This window comes from Psittacula echo (genome assembly GCF_963264785.1).
Source record: "Psittacula echo genome assembly, chromosome: 10".
NCBI lineage: Eukaryota > Metazoa > Chordata > Aves > Psittaciformes > Psittacidae > Psittacula > Psittacula echo.
This window is the reverse complement of record NC_137741.1, coordinates 20,040,593-20,053,858: the sequence shown is the minus strand read 5'-3', so window position 1 is coordinate 20,053,858 and position 13,266 is coordinate 20,040,593. Positions and strand designations below refer to the sequence as shown.

Here is a 13,266-nt window from a genome sequence, read left to right as displayed (position 1 = left end):
TCATGAAAGAAGGCAGTCTCCTCCTGTCAATAGCTAGGGAGATGGTATTGGCATGACCAGCTCAGCAAGTGCACCAAGTATTGATGATAGAAACAAACCATGCTGGTTGCTGGAGGATCCTTTGCTCCGGTGTTAGTATGTTCCTTGCTGAGTGTGCTCCTTGACCTGTGAGGTCCAGGCTTCAAATGCATTTCATCCACCAGTCATTTCTCCTCTCTTGGTATAGCAGAGACAGACCTGAACCAGGCTGTTTGGTTTGGTGGGGGTGAGTTCTGCAGTCCAGCACTGTGTTGTATAACCAACCCTTTTTTTCTCACATACCTACCAGAAGCTTAGATCCAGGTAAGTTTTGACTGCAGAGTGATATTTAGGGATACAGAAACATCATCACATGTTTTAAAACCCCAAATACTTCTGCTGTGATGCAAAGTCTGGAGCTGCCTGTTCTTACCCTGCTGGAATTGGTTGAGTTGATTTTTAAGGGATTGAAGTTTGGGAGGCTGATAATTGCTTCTCAGCAACCTGTGCTGGCGTGGGAAGCTGCACTGCAGATCCCTGCTCTATTCCTGGCTGCCTGAGCCAGCCAGCTGGCCCCTTGCGCTTCACCTTTTCAAGAGGAGGAGGAGTATTTCCAGCAAAATGGCATTTTAATTGCTGTCTGAAGAAAATAGAAAATAGGACAGTTATATGGGCTGATTCCCCGAGCGAGGAACAGGAGTGGCTGCTGCAGAGCAGGAGCATATGGAGAAGATGAAGCCATGGTGTGGTGGCAGAGGGCAATGTGGGGTGCTCAGCATGCAGAGCCAATAGATTCCACGTAGCCATGCCCACCCAGCCCTGCTGCCTTGTATAAGGATCAGCATTGAAACAGGGTAAGTGTAGGTGCAGGCAGATTGGTGCCCATAATGCTGGTGCTGCACAAGGACTGTCTGAGATGTGTCACTGCTGAGAGGGACATGTGAAGGAAGAGTCAAGGGGAAAGATGCAAAGAGAAAGCTGGAGCCATTGGCTGCGGGAACTGACCTGTGACCTGAGTGAATTCCTTGTCTCCTCAGTCTCTACTTGTGCTTCTAAAGACAACAGATTTAAGGAAAAGCAAAGGATTAAGACTTTAGCAAACAAAGTTTCAGCATCTTTTGAAATAAGCTCTGCATCACATGCCTTTGCCTTCACAGCCCTACCTCCCTGGAGGTGGTGTTCACACACAGGCTGACTAAGCTTTATGTGACATGCTGCCAGGAGCAGCTGCTATGGGTAGGTCCCTTCAGAGAAGTGTCTGGGTTGCTGCTCCTCTGTGGGTGGGGATTCTCACAGCAGCGCTGTGGCTCCAGCTCTGGGTGAGCCTCCTGGCATTACCCCAGCCTCAGTCTTTGAACCCTCTCCTGTGTTTGGCCATGTCACCTTCCACGTATGTGTTTGGTGCTGTTTCATTAGCATAGTGTGAAATGCAGCTCTGCATCCTGATGGGGGTTGGCTTTGGGGGCTGGGAGGTTGTCTCCTGGATGTCCTAATGAAGATGACTTGGGCCAGGGTCTGTTCTATCCCATAATGCTGGCAATCAACAGGCAGCAGATGAGTAGGATTCTTGTGTAGCCTCCTCTTCACTGAAGGACATAACTGGCCAACATCAAGTTGTAGGTGGTCCTTCTGCAAGCCAGCAATGACAGCAAACCTCACAAGTTTCCATCCTTGGAATGAGCACAGAACCAGCCCACATGTGGACAGGGTTCAGTCCTGTAGGTCCTTCTTTCACGGGCACCTGCAGTTTCCAGCACACGCCTTGGAAAGATTCCATCTCCCTGCATGTGTAATTTTGCGTGTCATTGCCCCTAATTGCATGCTTAACACAGGCTCCTTCACATGCAACCCTTTTATCAGCAGTAGGTAGTAGCAGGTTTAATAGGGTGTTTGAATTCCTATAAAATTAATCTGTAGCTTTCTGCGATAGGAGACGGGCAGGGAGCCATGTGGTTCATATCCAGTGTTGATAAACTTGTTATAGAGGCAGGAAACATTTCTGATTGGAGCAATGACAAAATAATTTGGAGCAGAGCCATAAAAAGAGTGGATGGTGATGGTTTGAGCACAGCAGAGATTGAAATTGCTGGTGTGTGGAAGCAGCGCTGCCAGCTAACATTGACTTAGTGTCTCTGGAGAACTCTTAACGGCAAATGCATTTTATTAATGGCAATATTCTGTTAGGAAATGCTGAGCATTGTTTCAGAGGTGGAGCTCCCCTCGAGTGCGTGGCTTTGGAGATCAGCCAGACCAAGACCTGTTCAGCTCAGCTTGCTGCTGGCCACTGCTCTGGCCTCCCGCTGCAGCAGGCGAGTTGCTTAGGGGCGTGTTGTGGGTACTGTCTGCTTGCAGCTGGAATATCCTTTTCTAGTGGGGAAAATGCATCATCTGTTCTTATTCTGGATTCACTTATTTGGGATAAAACACTCAGAGGTAGCAGGTCGTGGTTTTAGCCATTATTTTGTTTTTCGTTTGAAATTAGTTTCCCGGTTCATGAACATTGGGAGATGCTGTCTTTCTGGATTTCCAGCTGGGCTTGAGCTCTTACTTCCCCTCAGGAGGAACTACTGCAACCAGGTTGTGATCATTGGTATTGGGGTACTAAGTGAGTTGCCTTGGGTGGGTGTTGATCAGCCTTGGAGGAGGCTCTGGTATGCAGACAGCTGAGGGGGAGCCCTCACTTGTCATAAGCAGCTGTGGCACATCGGGGCCTTCTTTGCTTGCTCTTGCTGTTGCCATCATTTCACCTTTTTCTAGTTGTTCTTCTCTGCTTCAGTCCAGCCTGGAAGAAGCAAATGTGGACAGAAATGGCAGCTGCTGGGCTCGGTGCGAGCTGGCAGAAATGGTGTGGTTTGTGCACACCTAGGGATGTATGATGGAGAATGAAATCCACAAGTCATGGGAGGTGCTGGTCACCTAGCAGGGCTGAATTTCATCAGTTATCTCCATCCATACTGCTGGAGAGCCATGCTTCCCTCACTGTAAAACTGTAAACTGGGATGTGATTAATCAAGGAAAGCGACCTGTACTGTAACACTGTCTTGTCTTTGCAGGGAGGCTGTCGGAAGGGGATTCTCTGGAGCTGAGCTGTAGTGCTGGTCCTGCAAAGGTGATACTGGAGCCGAACCAAGTTGTGGTTTTGGACTGTAACCTGGCCCCTGCAGAGCAGGTGATCAATATCACATGGAAGAAGAATGGGTTTCCATTAGTGGAGCAGGAACATCTGCACATGCTTCCGAATGGATCACTCTTCATCTCATCCCAGGGTACAGCGAAGGACAGTAAATACCCTGAGAAAACTGGTGTTGAGGGTAATTACTCCTGTGTGTCTCACAGCTCCCTCGGGGCTGTCACCAGTCAAACGGCTGCAGTCAGATTTTCAAGTAAGTGTTAGGGTTTTTTGTTGGTTTTCTTTTTCCCCCTCCTGGTATCTGTATAGACCATCTGCCTCCCACGGAGTCTGAGATAAAGTGAGCACTGTCTGATGCTAAGGGGCTTGTTGATGGGGAGGTGGCTGGGAGAAAGCACCCCTTGCCTTTTTTCTGCATTCAGGTACCTCTGGATGGTGTGTGCAGGAATGCACCCGCATTACTTGTGTGGGGACAGCTGGAAGGACTGGCTTTAGCTGTGCACATCAGCTCAGCTGCCTGCAGGTCACCCTTGGTCTCTTCTGGGTTCCCTGGTGAACAGTCAGCACAGTTTGGGGAGGGGTGCGAAGGGGTTTTGGGGAGATTGATGCTGAGCGGGGAGGGCTGAGGCCAGGGCAGAGCCAAGCAGCCGTAGCTCCCCCTGTGCTTGGTGGATGCAGTAGGTGCCACTGGGTTTCCCAGCAGGCAGAATGTACCCTGTGTCAGCATGGTGCCAACCTCTGAACTCCCAGGGAAGCTCCAGATGGTGAAGAGCAGGGTGGAGGCTGGGAGAGTTGAAACTAGGAGAGACAGACAGCTGTCTACATCACAAAGAGTCTGTCAGGACTGTCTTGTGAGGTTAATATCTCTTTATAATGGAAGAGATGAAAGAAAGGGCTGTTCAGGCTCTTTTCATTTTGATCTCTGAGAACAACACTTCAAGATCTGAACTGTGCAGCCTTCAAGGGTAAAATTCCTTTGTACCAAGGAATGGGTCCTGGAGCTATTTTAAGTGTGAGAGTGCCAATACATGATTCCTTCACCTACCAAACAAGTGAGGTTAGTAAATCATGCAAATACAGTAACACTTCTGTCTAGTAGAGTGACTTATGGAAATGTTGATGAAGTGCTTTTGTACTTGCTCAGAGCTGTGGCAGGTGAAGATGCAGAGTGGATGCCCTAACACACACTTTACACTGTGATGTGTTTAGCCTCTGGTACCCCAGGCAGGTCCATGTTTGGCCAGGTGTGTGTTTCAGTCTGTGAGCACTCTGCTGTAGAAACCAGCCCTCCTGATGACAGATGAAGCTTTTGCCAGATCGTGTTTAACATGCAGCACCCACAGATTGCTGGTCACCCATCCCTCCTGTTCCCTCCTTTCAGTGGTTTGTGGTGCCAGATAAATAGCTGGTTCCAGGATTTCATTAATTGAAGGGACCCCTGAGGGCTGTGAAGATGGAATCAGGGATCCTGAACACAGATATGTCTAGGGAGATGGGAGACCTGAAATAGAAAAAGTGTCATTAATCCAGGAGGATTTATTTGGCTGCTGTATCACCAGTCCCAGCCACCCTGAATTAGGATATATTCCCTTTTAGGGGTGACTTGTGTTAGAGTTTGTACCCTATTCACCATTTCAGGTGAACTTTCTCCTTGTGCTACCCATATGTCTCCTTTTATTACCATCAGCACAGGGAAAGTGCTGCTTCTGTGGCACACGCATGCACCTCACACAACAGACTCATTTCTGAATGGAGAGCAGCGAGGGAATTGATTAATGAAATGCATCTCACTTTGATTTGTTCTGTGGGCTGGGCAGGAGCCCTTGCTGCATTAGCATTCAGCTGCTGCAAATGAGGATTGGAAAGACCTGGGTTTTTTTTCCTCCTGCTGCTGAATACAGTATCCAAAGCTGTTTACTGGAGTCACTCTTTGTGCTGATTGCCCTGGGCGCTGCTGAACTGGAGGCAATGGAAGAAAACCTGTTCAGCAGGTGGGATATGTTATCCTTGCCGTCAGCTCCTGCTTCTGACCTGCAGTGTGTTTCCGTCTCTGGGCTGCGGATCCCATTTAGGGATGTGGGGCATTCTGTGCAAGGACAAGTAGGAATGCTGGGTATTTGGACTACCAAGTCATCTCCTGTGTGTTTTTATACCTTGATTGATTCATGAGTAACTTGCCCCATATAAGCAAGTTATACTTGGTGACACCACATACTTGGTGTCACCAGGATGCTGCGGCAGGACAGCTGAGGGCCCAGCCCCCTCCCTTTGCAGTTGATGCTAAAGCCGCTGCTGGGGGATGTGGACAAGTCCTGCCCTGCTTTTCTTAAGGAAAGGTGGTGGTGGGGATAAATTCCTCTCCTCATGCCATGCTGAGTCCCTGTCTTGTTTACTGATGCATGCAGGGGGTTTCACATATTTCCTGCCTTTCTCAGCACTGCTTCTGTGCTGTTAGTGTCATCTGCTGTGTTTCAGGCTTGTGGGAGTCTGCTTCTCCCCCCTTACAACCCCCCAGAGCACCTCTAGCACCTCTTTATATGGGCTGCTGGCTCCCCAGTGGGGGCAGGGGATGCACCAGGCAGCAGCGAGCAAGGATGCTGGGAGAAGCTGTTTGGAGCAGACAGGCTGGAGCGATGGGGGCTGCATGGTGTGTGTGGGCTGTGGCACTGATGACTTCCATCCTTCCCCTTCCACCATGACGCAGGTCTTCAGCTTCATGTTTTGCTGGATAAACACGTGGCTCTCATCCAGCATTCCCCAGCAACCAATTAAGATCCCTTGGTTGCGGGGGGAGAAGAAGGTGCCGTAGTCCACCATCCATAGCTCATGCCAGTGGTGACTGTGGCACGTGAGGAGCGAGTCCGTACCGGCTCTCGGTGTGAGCTGTTAAGTGAGCAGCTGCTGAGGCTGCTGAATTAGGTTTGTGTGTTTCTCCGAGCCCTGTGTGCTCCCACGTGGAAATACCAGGGGCGTTATTTGAGTTGTGGAAGGTGTAGCTTTCTACCTGTTAATAACTACATTTGTGAAGATTTGTTAAAGCTGTTAATTTAGCTTAAACATTTTGTGCGAGGGAGGTTCTAGAAAATTACAGTAATTGTGACTGTCAGATGAAGACGTTTGCTGTGCCTGGAGGGAACGGGGCTGCCTTGCGTGGCTGCTGGCAACGAGTACAGGAGAGCTTTGGTGTGTTCTGCTCCTGCAGGGACAGGCCACAGCAGGAATCAGTGCACATGGGCTCTCGTGATCCACTCTCCACAAGGAGAACATCTCTTCTCTGTGACCAACAGTGTGTCTGGGGTTTGAGGAAAGGCAGATTGGATTTGTTTTACGGATTTCGTGCTAATTTGTGGATTAGAGGCATAGGTGAGTGAGGGCCAGTGACTGTAGGCAGAACCAGGCTGGGCAGGAGAACCTCTGGCAGATGAAGGCTCTGGACCATCCACAGATGCTGTTTTGAGGAGGTGGGGAACTGGCATCTGTGAAGAGGCACAAGCAAGTGCTGCATGGATTAGCTGGGCAGCACTGGTCCTGTGCTGCCGTACGGCCCTGCAGACCCAGCACTGCTCTGGCTCTGCCTCCACCGCCCTGTGGGGCCGTGGCAAATCGCTCCCATGACTTTCTCTGTGTGTTTCCCTTCAACCCCATGACCTGTTCAGAGGTGAGATGTTCAGGCATGGATGGTGCCAGCAGTGTATGTGATCCTCGTGGGGCTGATGTTACCCTCATCTTAGAAATAACCTACTAATAGTTACAAGAGGTACAAAGAGGATGAGCACACGGAGTCTGGGGGCAAAGCGCTGTGGGAGAGAGCAGCAAGCCCGTTTCAGGAGGCTGAATTCCTTGCATAGACTGCATTTTCTGCCTGGGGTGTAGTGTTGCTGGCTGGCAGCCTTTCCAAGCTCATGGCCTCCTCTATGGATCAGTGTGCTGTGAGAGGGGGAGGGTGATGTGTTCCACCATGCTGCAGCCACCACCCGTGGGCTCCCAACTAGAAGCCTTGGCACACACGGCTTGGGTCCAGCTGGGTTTAACGTGTCAGTGAGGAGGGAGTTGCATGCTCCATTCCTGAAGGCATAGAGCCTGGGGCTTTGGCATGTTGCTGAAGGCAATTTGCTGTAATGCTCTTCACCTTCTCACCTGCAGTGAGTAATTTTTACTGAGTGGCCTATTAAGGTGTTCAGGATAATCAGTGCAACAGGGCTGGGAGGTGTTCTGTGACTTGGGATTGGCTTTGCAAGCTAAACCCTAGCTGAGAAGTTGAAAATCATGTGGAGTATGTATCTGTCTTCTTTGTTTCCCTTTTGCCCTCAAGCATCTTCTTTCCCTGCTTCCTTACATGAAAACCTCTTGCTTTGCAGCACTTCTGCACTCTTCCCTTCCATCAGAATATGTGTGTGGGAGGAGAACAACCCCTCCTAAGGATCCCTGTGGCCCTGGCTGAGCAGCGTGTTGGACCCTGTCTCGTGCTGACTGTGACCCACACGCGTGGCTGTGCAGTGGGTCAGAGTAGCAGGACCTGCTTTCCCATCCTCTCCTTCCACAACAGGCTTGCCTTGCTCTGGCTGATTCTCTTCTTTCCTCTGCTGTTTGCAGCTCAGCTCTGAGCCTAGATTGGGTCACGCTGCAGGTGCTGAGAGAGGAAGAACACAGGGGATCACAGCATGCTGTGATCTCAGCCCCAGCCAGATGCAGAGGATGCTTTTGGAGCACCGATGAGCCTGGCCAGCAAGTCTGTCTCTGCCTGACCTTGCCGGTGCTGAGATCCAGGGTTCTTGTTCAGTTCTATCAAAGAAACCTTTACACCATTCTTACCATGTTTTGATGTTTCTTTCTGAGAACAAAATCTGGCGGCCTATGACAGGATTACAGCGTTGTTGGATAAAGGAAGAGCAACTGACATCATCTGCCTGGGCTTGGGCAGCTTCTGAATCCCACCCCAAGTGTTATCACGAGAAGGCACTAACAGACAAACCACAGTTTGCTGTGCATTGCCAGGGTCAAGCCTTCAGCCCCCATTGAGCTCTCAGCCTTTGCTGGCTCTGCTGGGGAAGCCTGGCTATTCCTGGCTGCTTCTGTTCGGAGGGAGAGGGATGCTGAGCTCTCTCATCGGAGTCGCTGGTCAATCACGCTGCTTCACATCCTAATGACAGATCTGTCACGGGGGCATTTCTTCTCTTTGCTTTTGAAGAGCCACTCTGGAGCCCAGCCAGCAGGCAGATAGGGCTGAATGGAGGTGAAGCCAGTGAGGCACTCTCCCCTTTTAGTATGCCTTTGCACTTCATGCCAAAAGGTGCCCAGTTAAGCCTCGCTCTCTAAACATCCTGCACCTCCTACCAAACTGTACAGAATATCCAGGCATGGAGCTCTGAGGGAGAGAAAAGAGAGCGGGGAGCTGCCCACTGGGATTTATGGAGCCCGTTTGCTGCTATTGGTGATGGTGGGGTTGCTGTTTGTGTCCACCATGTGCTACTTTGGTTCTCCCCTCTCTGGAGACTGCTCTAAGGGTGCTGTAAACTTTGGGACTTCGTTGTATCAGCTTAGGTGATGCCAGTTGATAATGAACAGAAGAGAGACAAGTGACCTGACGTGAAGCAGAGGAAACACATGCTACGGATTTCATCTTTTTAGAAGGATTCTGCCTCCTGTTGTCACCTTTCTGGGTACGTGACCCTTCAGAGCCTGCCAGAGTATTCTCATTTACACTTGTAGGCTGAAAAGAATAACAGGAAAGAGCATTAAGGATCTCTGCTGCCAGGGGAAGGTTGTTTTGATGGTGCTATCCTGGATGTGTGCTGGCACTTGATGGATTCTCTTCTAAGCACTTGGATTCAGCAAGTTTTATTAACATGAGCTTGAAAGATCTAGTAATCTGTAGAAATGACTCTGTGTTAGAGTGGTCTGCAGCCTCTGTTTGAAGGTACTGAAGCAGTTGCCTGAGCTGGGGCCCTTCCATATTAATGACTTTTCTGAATTTTTCCAGGAAAACATTTTTCATTGCCGTTTGGATTGAATTGAATTGAAAAATGAGACTTGGTGGACAGCTGGTGGGAGAATTCGATCTGTAGCTGCTGCGGAGAGCAATGAGTTGTTTTAAACATGTGATAACCGTTTGAATTAAAGAAAACCACTAATGCCAGGCGAGGTTACAATGGGTCATGAAAAAGCATTTAGTTTTCAGAACTGTGCATACTTGCTCAAGCTGACACTTCAGTACAGTGTGTGTGTGTGTGCAGTGCAAAGAAAGCTTCACTTTTGGAGTCCTATAAAATCCAAAGCAGTGATGGATGTGCTTGGGAAGCGGTGGTGGGAGGACGAGAAGGTCACTCGGGGTCCTTATAAGCACAGTGCTGGGCTTGGCCCTGCAGTCAAGCCTGTTTGTTGGCTGGAATTGATGTTTATTGTGCCACGATCAGGATTGCTGGCACTGTCTCGTAGCATTGCTGGCTGAATTTGTGTGTCAGAGCACGTTTAACAGCAACGGCAGTGTAGCAGAGACTGTGGGAAGCAGAAGCCAGTTCTTCTGGTGGAGAAGAATACAAGCCTTCTGCCCTCATCCGGGAGCCTGCATGCATATTCAAAGCTCCACTGTGACTGAGATGCCTTCAGGTTATGCTGTGATAGGACAGATGCTGCAGCCCCAGGGGGAGGACTCCTGCTCTGCTGGGGTTTGCTGTATGTGTGGAAGGGAGGAAGATGAGATGCTGTGTATGAAGGATGGGAGGGGTGCAGTCCAAAAGCAATCACAAACCTTCGTGCTTTGTCTCTGAAGCAAAATCAGCCTCTCTAGCACAGAAAGTGGCATTTAAGTGGGGGGAGCTTTGGAGAGCTGGGCCCTGGCACGTGAGAAATCCATCCTCCTCTTAGCAAGGTGTCTGTATCAGCATCCCCTTGGCTGCATCTCATCTGCTTGAGTAGGATGAAGTTGGTTTTTGCAGGCAAAGCTGTTCACTGTGGAGAAGAAGAATCATAGCCCTTATGGTCTCTTCGCTTAGTCTCCAGCACTGCCAGCCTGTGGGCAGTTGTTACTTACACAAAACAACTGCCCCCAGTATAAGTAACTTGACATCTGGCTTTGTTCTTCCTTTTGCCTTGTTTCAATTTCCTGTGGCTAAGAGGAATGCTACAAGGCAAAAGGAAACTCTGATCTCTCAAGGCTGTGGCATTTCCCTTCTTCTTTTTCTCATTCTACGTGTCCTTCCCTAATGGAGCAAGTGAACAGAAGAGGAAGCAATTTGGGAAGGTAGCTGCTGAAACTGCCTGTCTTTTCTCTCACAGTTGCCTTAAAGGAGAAAATGAAGCAAGAAGCAAATTTGCACAATGAAACCTTTCAGTTACTGTTGTTAGGACTGCTGAGGGTCTGTAGGGCACAGGAAGGTGAGGAGTTACATTGCAGGCTGTCTTCAGGAGAGAGAAGCCTTTCTCTTAACTCACACATCATCACAAGCTTACATTCCTCAGCAGAAACACTGGGGTATTAACTTCCTTTTCCTTCTTCTTTCCCCAGCATTATCACGCTTTTTCCAACAGCCGGAGTCACAGACAGTGGAAGAAAATGGCATGGCCCGGTTTGAGTGTCGCATCGAAGGACTGCCCCCCCCGGTCATCACATGGGAGAAGGACCATGAAGCTGTTCCAGCAGAACCCAGGTGACTCCCTCAGTGCTTTCCTGGGTCAGCTTGAAAAAGGGCAAAACAAAACCTGACCAAGGTGGAATGGAGAGACGCTAGAACAGGTTTTGTCCTGATAATTCAGTGCGGAAAGAGGAGGTGTTCATGCAAACATGTCCATGAAACACCTTGATAAAATTAACTTAACATCTAACCCACCCAAAAAAAGATACAAAGAAAAAGAAAGGAGGAAAAAAAGAGATAACCAAGCCCTTTTGTGTTACTGATCTCTTGTGCTGGAGCCTTTGCCATGATGGAACAAGTGCTGGAACTAGATGATCTTAAGGTCCTTTCCAACCCTAACTATTCTATGATTCTATGAAAAGATAGTTTCAAGGAAATGAAATTGGCTGATAATTGAAATAATAGAGAGTGGAGCCTCAGTTCTGCAGTGGCCTGGAAGGTCTGTATGCAAAGATGCACAATTTCAGCTCAGTTTACATTTACTCCCCATGCAGAGCATTGGAGGGAAACCAAGAGGAGTCTGCAGAAGGGCAGACAGCAGCATAAAAGTGAATAGAGAAACTTGAAATGATGCCAGTTCTTACAGCACAGAACCTGCACCCTGCGAAGGCTTCTGTGTGTGTGGAACAGGGCACAGCAGACCATGGCATGGTGCTTTTGGCTTGTCCCTTTGTGTGCAGTGAAGTGAGGTGAAAGTCTTTGGGGGATTGAGGCCTGGTTTGAGGAATACTTCTCTAGCTGACTGGGGGGATACAGCACTGGGGGTACTGGGCACACCCAGCCGGGCTCCGTGATGTGGGGTTTGATTCATTTTGGCTGTGGTAGTAGAGACAGTTGTTTTCTTCACTGTTTTCCTGCACAGGTTTTTGTCAGGGTTAATGATTCTTTCAGAGCACTGTGTGTGCTCAGGAACCTGGGAGGCCTTTCCATTTGTTTTATTCCCAGGTTATCTGGTAAAAGACCCTGATTTTAATTTTTTGAGGAGAAAAGAGACCTGCAGCATGATACCTTTTCCTTAATAAACGTTGGTTACAGGCATGATTTGATAAACCATTAGTGGGCTATTAGCTGCTTTGTAGACATCACTCCTGCAGGGGAACAGTGACTGCATTGTCCTTTAGTTCTTAAAAACTCATTTTCTCATCTGCAGAAGGAGCTGATTCCCTCCCAGGGACATTAAGCCAAGAGGAAGGAAAGAGAGTGGGGTGAAGTTTAGGAATAATTCTGCAGCGCTGCCTGTTTCTATAGGGTTATATCCTGGAATCTGAAGCAGAGCATCTAAAGGTTTATAGGAGGCTGTTGCTTTGTAATGAGAAGAAAATTAATTAATAAAAAAAGGAGAGGAAAAACAGAAAGGAAGGGATTGCAGAGGGAAGTGTGCCATAAATAGGGCAATGGCTTTTTAATGAGACAGCTCGATGGATGTTGTGAAATTACTTGCTTGGAGATTGCCTTCAGCACGGGCAGCCTGAAAATTGTTTTCCTTGTAAAAGCCAGAGCATAATCTCTGGCTGCAGATCTTGCTTTTTAAATCATGTTTTAGCTAATATGCTTTTTTCAGAGGGATTTGCTTTTTTTGTTGTTGTCTAGTTGTTGTTGTTGGATTTAATATAACCGGCTTTCGAAGGAATTAAGTGAATTCCAGGAAATGTTGGCTGCCAACCAGAGCTCTGTGTTATCCTTACTGCATCACGCCTGAGGACCAGCTCTTGGGCCAGCCTGATTACTGTGGACTCCCTCCTGTGCACACTTCTGATGAGCCTGTGAAAATGCAATCATTTGGCTAGGTAGGCGTCAGGATGATGATTTCGTATTCCAGAATAGCATGGTTAGGTGTATGTACAAAATCAGGCTCTGAGGCTGTAGATAAAACCCTTGAGATAATGCTACTACATCAGTGTTTATGATTTCTTTTAAGAGGGATAGAATAATCATGGCTTTTCCTTCCTTCTTTTTCTTTTCCGTTTTTGTGTTGATCTTACTTTTGGGCACTGTCTTCAGCCTTTGCCTTTGGGTGCAGGTTCTAGCATGGTGCCACCTCAAAGGTGCTGAAGGCTAAGCTTGAAAAATAGACAACCCAAAGGGTAAGAGAGTGCTTATTGATGTTTTCAGAACACCTTTCCTGCCCTGCTGAAGTTCTGACTTCCACATGGGAGCAAGGCACAGGAGGATTTTGCAGTTCTGGCTCTGAAACACTTCTAAAACCATGGTTTTAGATCTGCAGCAGCTGCTGAGAGGTGGCTTGCAGGATTTCTCTAGATTGCAGATGCTTTGGGGTGTGCGCTACATCTCTTGGCGTAATCTCTTCTCTGTTGTAGGTGCTGGCTGGGTTTCACGCCAGGCTCCAAATTGCTGTTTGTTTTCTCTAGAGCCAAGTACTTGCTAGGAACTGGAGGTCTTTGGAGGTCTGCGCATCAACACATACCCTGCAGATCACACGGTCTGCAATCACACCATCTTTTCCGCATTTTGGCTTAGGGAGGGGTT

The 13,266-nt window shown here is 48.6% G+C and overlaps 1 protein-coding gene across 1 annotated transcript in view; it reads left to right on the top strand.

The window, feature by feature from the left end:
* Window positions 1–13,266, top strand: part of IGDCC4 (immunoglobulin superfamily DCC subclass member 4) — a gene marked incomplete at both ends in the record, with an annotated part of 82,393 nt that overhangs the window by 25,944 nt on the left and 43,183 nt on the right. The window contains 2 exons of the mRNA XM_080626542.1: window positions 3,072–3,401; window positions 10,653–10,794. Of these exons, the coding sequence (XP_080482668.1) occupies window positions 3,072–3,401; window positions 10,653–10,794 (472 nt within the window). The remainder of the gene's footprint in view (window positions 1–3,071; window positions 3,402–10,652; window positions 10,795–13,266) is intronic.